Raw genomic sequence first — 7674 nt, forward strand, 5'->3', positions numbered from 1 at the left:
GGACTGCCAGGAACTGCGCCTTTCCCACCCCATTTGCTTTGGCTCCTTGCGCCTGGAACACCGCACCGTCCAAAGTAAATCCCTGCACATGGGCTCTCCCTGCTGCTCGGCACAGGCCCGGCTCCCTCCCTCCCGCCCTACGGCACAGGCGCTGCCTTCCCTCGCACAGGCCCGTCCCGACGCCGGCCTGCAGCATTCCCACCACCGAGGCGGCAGCGCGCAGGCCCGGCCCCTCCCCGTGCGGCGGCCGCTCCGCCCCGGGGGACCCCGCCAGCACCACGCCCCCCGGGCTGTACCAGGGGCACCTCGCCAGGGAGGCGGCCCGCGGCCCCCGCCCGCCCGGCTCCAGAACTCCCCACCCGGCCGCCCCGCACCGGCACCGCGGCCTGCAGCGAAGCCCGGCCGCCCCCCGCCCCTCTGGGCCCGGCCCACCGCCGGCCCACCGCCGGCCCACAAGCCCCCGCGCCACGCGGGGTCAGGGGTCACCACCCCCGTTTCCCCGGTGACGGACCCACTCCCTGCCCCCCGCCGCCCAGGCCACGCGCGGCCTCCGCCACTCCCTGCCAGCCGCAGCCCGCCCGCGCTTCCCATTGGCTGCGCCACCGCAGGAGGGTGGGAGCGCTTTGGCAGTTTCCGCCAATGGGGAAGCGGGGCGGCGGAAGCGGAAGCGGGGCGAGTGGCTACGGAGCTCAGCGGGGCCGGAGCGCTGCCGCCACCATGCCGGGTGCCGCCGAGCGCGGCTCGGAGCTCTCGGAGCAGATCGAGGCCTTCGTGGCGCGGCTGCGGGGCGGCGGGGAGCGGCCGCGCTCTGAGGACACGGCGCGGCAGACGCTGTCGCTACTGCGGAAGATCATCGCGCACGGGCGATGGAGCCGGGCCGGTGAGGGTGGCGGCGGGCGGACGCAGTACTTCTCCCGGGTGCTGGGAGGAAGGCGGCAGCAGAGCCCGTCGGCAGGGGCTCGGCAGTTGCCGGGTCCGGCGCTCCGGTGGCGGCCGTGGGGTGCAGAAGGAGTGGCAAGGCCGGGGCAGGCCCGGTGCGGCGGCCGGTGCGTGTGCGGTGGCCGGTGCGGCCGGGAGCCTCGCTGGCAGCTGCCAGTGGGTCCGGGCTCCAGCACTTGCCCTGCTGAGCCGCAGAGCCTCCCACCCCACAGCCTTGCTCATCTCTCGATGCGTCGGTCTGAGCATGGGCTGTTCCAGCAGCAGCCGGTTTCCTCTGTCACTCAACTTACTGCTTATGGTTTTCCATAAGTTTTGAGTGTGTGCTGCGTCCAGGTGATTCATAGTACAGACACCGCAGTGGAATGAGCAGCCCTGTGAGCAGTTTTCAGCTGGCATCTCTGTGCTTCCTGGCGTTGCATTACTAGTGGCAGCACCAGTCTCTGGCTGCGAGGCATCTGTGGGGCACACGCATCGGTTTGATGCTTGCGTGGGTTTGCTCTGGGCAGCAATAACCAAGGCCTTTCCCTCTTTCAGGAGAGCTCATGGATCTGATCCGGACAGAGGGCCAGAGGATGACGGCAGCCCAGCCGTCTGAGACAACCGTGGGCAACATGGTGCGGCGAGTGCTGAAGGTCATTCGGGAAGAGTATGGCAGGTGAAGTGCCCCTGTACCCTGGCGTACCCCTGTACCCTATACTGACAGGTCTTGCTGCCTGTACGCCTCCTAGGAGCCCAGAACAGCCTTCCCACACACCATGCCCTGCTGCTTCTGTGAGATCTCTGTAGTTTCCATCACCCCCCTGTTCCCGCCTCTCCTGTAGAGGGGCTTGGTGAGTTTAACATCAGAGGAAACCTGTCATTTTCAGCATAGCTGATAACATTTCCTTTAGTGAAACTCCTCTTGGCGTAAGTGCTGTGGGTGCACGAGAACAGTCTGTGCCCTGACCTCGGGCTATTCTCTCCTTGCGTTCCCAGGAGGGTCCATCCTACTGGAGCAGTCACCTTGAGCCTGCTCCTCATCTGTGGGCTGCAACGTTTGCACACAACTTAGGAAGGCACTTCATGGCAGAGCTTTGGGTGTCTTTCTGCTAGAGACAGCTAGGGAAGCTCTTCAGCACACTGTGGCGTGCCTCCTGTGTGTGGTTTTCCTTCCTCTCTGTTGACATCCAGGTGTGCTGCGCTGTGGGGATGGTACTCAGCCTGGCCATGCCCCTGCCTTCTCTCCCGAGGCTGAAAGGCTGTTTCTCATCTCGCCCCAGGCTTCACGGGCGCAGTGAGGAAAGCGACCAGCAAGAATCTCTGCACAAACTGCTGACTTCTGGAGGACTGAGCGAGGATTTCAACACCCCTTATCCTCCCCTCAAAGCTAATGTTATTGAAGCTATTAATGAGCTGCTAGTAGAGCTAGGTAACGGATGGGTCTGAACTGCCCCAGGGTTGGAGCTTCTTATGGGATGGGAGTGATGCTTTCCTCTCCTCTTGGGTGGAAAGAAAACAACAAGGATCAGGGAGGCTTAACCTTGAAGGAACTAAGGAACTGAAGTCCTGCTGCTCCCAGGACTTAGTTTGGCTTACAGGGAGATGGGTGGAACACTGTGGAGGGAACAGAGTGGGGGCTGTTGGCCTGTGTTCTTGGTCTTCTGGGAAGTTGAGTCCTCTGAGGAAGAGTCTAAAAAATACACCAAGCTTGGACTTAATCCCTATGCACATATAACCTGACCCTTGTCACAGAGCACTGTGATACATTTTTCTTTTTCTGCGACCTTGTGACAGATCAGGTGTCCAGCTCTCAGTCTGAGGCACAGGTTGCCCTGCCTCTCCTTTCTGTGTGGTTCTAGTGCTGTTGAACTGTCACTAGTTGTTGCATGGGCATGGTGGTTATCTGGAGTTGTGCTGACATAATCCACTCCCCTCACAATAGAGTTTTTAGTGTGGCTATTTCTAGGAGTAGCTGGGGAGCACAGGGTATTCAAGGGCCAGCTTCTTGGTTCCTGTCCACTGGTAGAAAGAACAGGGAGAAAAGCTGTTCCTGCTCTACCAGTGCTCGTAGCATCGCTGTAGTAAAAAATGATCTTGTTGGACAGCCCTAGCAGCACAAGTGTTGCTTTTCCACCTATGGCTTCCTTCTGTTACAGAGGGCACCACTGAAAACATCGCTATGCAGGCGCTGGAGCACATCCACTCCAATGAGGTGATCATGACCATTGGCTACTCGCGCACTGTTGAGGCTTTCCTGAAGGAAGCTGCCCGCAAGCGGAAATTCCAGGTCATCGTGGCAGAGTGTGCACCGTTCTGCCAGGTAAGGCCCCAGCTGGCTGTCATCTCCAGGCACCACGCTGTCCTGCGCATTCTTACTGAAATCTTGTCTCTGGAGGCAAGCTGAGTGTTACAGAAGTTCCTTTGCAGTTGAGAGATTGAAGACGGCTTGTTATCGTACCCTGTGTCCTTCAGTTGGAGGGCTGTATTTGTGCCCCATCGCTTGGTATTTTCGCAGTTCAGACAAGAATTGAGTGCTAATATCTCTACAACTGCACTGCAAGGAGCTGTGTCCCAGGGGACCAATTGGATTCTCCTTTTTAGGGTCACGAAATGGCTGTCCGACTATCTAAAGAGAACATTGAAACTACTGTCATGAGCGATGCAGCTATTTTTGCGGTCATGTCTCGAGTCAACAAGGTAAGGAGGGCTCCACTGGAGGAGGGAGTTCACAGGAGGTTAGGTGCTTTGGCCTCCCACACCAGCCACAGGTCCCAGCAGTGATGGATGCATTTCTTCACTGGAAACTCAAAACTGTAATAGTCCCTGTTTACAGCTGGGGTGGAGATTTGGGGTGGGATCCCAAGTCAGTGCACAGTGCTCACTGCACAGTGATAGGTTTTTCTGCCTTAGTGGCTAACAGGCAGAACAGTTATAAGAAACGAAGCCAGGAGAGCCTCAAAAGGATTAACCTTAGTTTTTAAAGAAGATGGAACAAAAAGCAGCATTTCCAAAGAGGAAAAACTCTCCTTGTCTGGAATGCAAAATTGGTGGCGAAGGGAATCGCCAAGGTGTGTTTTTTCAAACAACATACCTGTTCTGTACTTTTATAGAGATGAAGACTTGGCACTCCAAACTCAAAAAAAAATTCTTTTTCCTTAATAAAATCTAGCTACACCACTTACAGCAAGGGCATTGTTGCAGGCAGCAGTTCAAGTTACTTGTGCAATGCTTACTTTGCGGGCTTGTAGAACAACAAGGAACACAGCCCGGTTTCTGCTCAGTGTTCCCTGCAGTAGAACATACATTTGTCCTCTGAAGTTCTCTGTGCTGGCCTCACCATGCTGGAGTCATGTTCTTGTTAGAGAGGAACGTCTCGGTGCAGAGCCAGTGCCAGATGAAACAGATCAGGCATCCAACTGTCCTGTAACTCCAGCCTTTGGCTGGCTGGCTGTTCTGACAAACTCCTCCTCCAGCTCATCCAGCAGGGTCCGAGCCAGGAAGCGTTCCTTCCCCACTCTGCTGTGGAACATGCTATCTAATGCTCATTTGCCTTTTAAGGTCATCATTGGTACAAAGACAATCCTGGCCAACGGTGCCCTGATCGCTGTGAGTGGGACTCACACTTTAGCGCTGGCAGCTAAACACCACTCCACTCCACTCATTGTGTGTGCCCCCATGTTCAAGCTGTCACCACAGGTAGGCACAGCAGCAATTCAGGACTAAGCCTGCTCTACGTAGAGATGGGGGGTGACTTTACGCTTGTGGGAGCTCAGGATGGACAGCACCATCTGTCCCAAGGGGAGGTTGGTAAATGAGCCGTCTCCCCCATCTGGTGCTGTTACTTCAGATAGGAAATCCTGACGCATGCCACATTTGGAGGAGGGTCTCCTTGAAGCACCCTCTGCCACGTGTGGTAAGCAGTGCATGAGGTGTAAGGATGTAGACCACTGCCTACTAGAGACTGACATCACCATAGTTATTTTTTCTTCAACCACAGCGGATTTCAATTTATATCTTTGGTGTTGAAAGACCCTGTGTACTGACAGAGGAGGTAGATGGAGATGCTCTAAACTGTTTCTTACACTCTACTTTCTCAGTATTGCCAGATGAAGTTGCAGACCGAGGATTTAGCTTCTCTGCTCCAGTCCCCTAGGCTTTGCAGAAAGGCAGTCAGGTTGTAGGTGGCTCTAAAAGTGCTGAGGGAAAACCCTTCACCTGTAGATGTTACAGAGGTTCTAGGCACAAGCACTATGTAATTATTGTAAACAAGTGTCGTATCACCTGGCAGTCATCTTCCTCTGCTTTAGTTCCTTCCAGCACCCAGGTTCTGTTTTCACTAGGACAATGAGGCAGTGGTGGGGGGGTTTTTTGGGTTTGTTTGTTTTTTTTTTTTTCCCCCTGACCTTCCTGTACTCTTTCTCATTCAGTTCCCTAATGAAGAAGATTCATTCCACAAGTTTGTGTCACCACAGGAAGTGCTGCCATTCACAGAAGGTACTGGTTCTTCTTTATATAGCCTGGTCAATCTGGTTCAGACTATAATTTAAAAGAATTTTTTTTTAATAGCTCACATAAAGCTTAAACGTAAGACTGTCCTGTAACCCAAGACAGAAAATCCTTTCTTACTGTCTTAAGCAGAAGAGAAGTGCTGGGAACCATCCTATTTTATACATAACTTTCTATTACAGGAAGTACAGAGAAAGGATTTCCCTTGAACACTATCTTTGCACTTTTGCTTCTGCTCTGAAATAGTCAGTGTTTTATTATAGGATTGTAATAATGGTGCCAGGCAGGTGGAAGTTTCCTGTGGGACAGAGCAGATGCCCAGCGCTGAGGGCAGCTTCCTTTCCTTCCTACAACTCATGTTAACTTCCTGAAACTTTGTTGTGTGATCCACTTGTTGAAGCCCAGTATCTCTGCAATGGGCTGCCCACAGAAGCACCATCTTCAGAAAGGCACCAGATCCCAAGTACCTTTTCAGATAGCAAAGCCTCCTTCAAAACCCTGTTTCTATGTGACAAAGACTACCAGGTTTGGCACAGGTTTTTGGTTTTGGCCTTCTGAGCTTTTCTTTAAATAATAACTTTGGCAGCATCAGGACTCTTACATCCTGGTTACATACTGGCGGGTTTTTTTTTTCAATTAGTGACTACATCAGGGGATCTGTCGTCTTTTACCAGTAAAAAACTACCAAAAGAGAGTGCTGCCATTCATCCAAGATTGCTGTATACCTCTAATTCCATGACATCAGTGAGGAAGCTGGAAAGTACCCAGGACATTCCAGTACTGACTTCAGGATGGCATGCACATAGCCAGTGAGCTCAGGAAGATGTTCAGAAGGCTAAATGTACTTTGAGTTGCTTTGCCTAATATTGCTGCTATTCACTTTACAGGGGAGATCCTGGCAAAGATCAATGTTCACTGCCCAGTGTTTGACTACGTCCCTCCAGAGCTCATTACTCTCTTCATTTCTAACATCGGGGGTAACGCACCTTCCTACATCTACCGCCTCATGAGTGAGCTCTACCATCCAGATGACTATGAACTGTAAGGCCACAAAGCGCATCACTCTAGACTCTTCCCAACCTTCTCTTTAGAAAGATACAACAGCTAATTAAAGTGTACATTGCGGTCAGGTTGCTGGGGGAATTTGCTCAGCAATGTCTTTCCTACCCAAAAGCAACAGAAGGCAGAGCTCTCGTACAGGTTTGGATCTCAGCTGTTAGAAGCCACATGGAGCTGCTAACCTAACTTTGATTTTTGAAACAGCAAGGTGGGAGTTTAACTCTCTGGGGCACCTAAGCTGTTACTTCAAAGTAGGCTGCAATAAAGGCTGTTTACCATGATCTCGCTGTTAAGCACGTTTTCTATATGCAGTTACTTTGTTTCTTTAACTAGCAAGAGTTTTACCAATGTAGTGAGTTGCCTGCACCCGTGATGCAGTAAACAGGCTTTAAGGTGTGCTTTCATCTATGCGTGTGATGGGAATCCATTGGCAGTTGTGTTCAAAATGGATTTTTTCGGTAGAAATTTCTGACAATTTTTGGTGACCTGCTGAAATACAAACCAGCTTTTTGTACAATGCTGGAATGGAATTTCCATTCTTGATGAAAAGCAGACCTTGAGAAGTCCTGTCAGCTAGCTGCTTCGCCTCCCTGTCAGAAGGCAGAGCTCAACCTCTTGTTTCGCTTATTGTAGTCTGAAGGTCTTTCCTTTCCTGTACTGAGTGACTGTGATTATTCTTCTTGGGTGGACCTCTCTCGTTTGGAAAGCTCTCGATTTTTGTGAGGGTCAGCATGGAACGCCTTAGAAATCTCAGGCTGTTGCAGGTCAGTCAGATCACTCTTCATTAGTCCCCTTTCATTAATGTATGGCAATACACTACACCACAGGTAAGGCATCAAATGAAATTAGTTTCCACTCCTTTTGCTTTTGATTCAGCAGCTGTCAGTCTCTGGTTTGGTTTTAAGTTGTATCTCTGTGATTAAACAAAGACATCTTCTTCTTTTACCATTGTGAAATAAGCTCTACTCCTCTACCTTAGACTGAGATGCAAAATAGAATTGGGACCTGTAAAAAAATTCTGCCTATTGTAAAAAAATGCCATGGGCTATTTAGTTATTTCTGTGGGGGTAAGTTTCTGTACCCTGGGAATGTATGGCTATACTAAGATTTAGAAATCTCTCACTCAAAAACACAAACTTCAGGGAGCTGGAGAAATCTGTGTGTCATTCATTGGCTAGTAAAAAAGAATGT

The 7674-nt window shown here is 51.6% G+C and overlaps 1 protein-coding gene across 1 annotated transcript; it reads left to right on the forward strand.

The window, feature by feature from the left end:
* The first annotated feature begins 653 nt into the window (after positions 1 to 653).
* Positions 654 to 6764, forward strand: EIF2B2 (eukaryotic translation initiation factor 2B subunit beta). Its single transcript, XM_040600316.1, has 8 exons — positions 654 to 880; positions 1474 to 1594; positions 2199 to 2347; positions 3075 to 3238; positions 3520 to 3615; positions 4477 to 4614; positions 5346 to 5412; positions 6312 to 6764. The coding sequence occupies exons 1-8, from the start codon at positions 718 to 720 to the stop codon at positions 6467 to 6469; spliced, it is 1056 nt and encodes a 351-aa protein (XP_040456250.1). The 5' UTR covers positions 654 to 717; the 3' UTR covers positions 6470 to 6764.
* The last annotated feature ends 910 nt before the right edge of the window (positions 6765 to 7674 follow it).

The sequence above is a fragment of the Falco naumanni genome, chromosome 7, assembly GCF_017639655.2.
Source record: "Falco naumanni isolate bFalNau1 chromosome 7, bFalNau1.pat, whole genome shotgun sequence".
Taxonomy (NCBI): Eukaryota; Metazoa; Chordata; class Aves; order Falconiformes; family Falconidae; genus Falco; species Falco naumanni.

Coding starts and splice junctions, on each gene's coding strand:
- EIF2B2 (XM_040600316.1), top strand. CDS start 718: ATGCCGGGTGCCGCCGAGCGCGGCTCGGAGCTCTCGGAGCAGATCGAG. Junction 881..1,473: donor CGGGCGATGGAGCCGGGCCG/GTGAGGGTGGCG, acceptor TCCCTCTTTCAG/GAGAGCTCATGGATCTGATC. Junction 2,348..3,074: donor TGAGCTGCTAGTAGAGCTAG/GTAACGGATGGG, acceptor CTTCTGTTACAG/AGGGCACCACTGAAAACATC.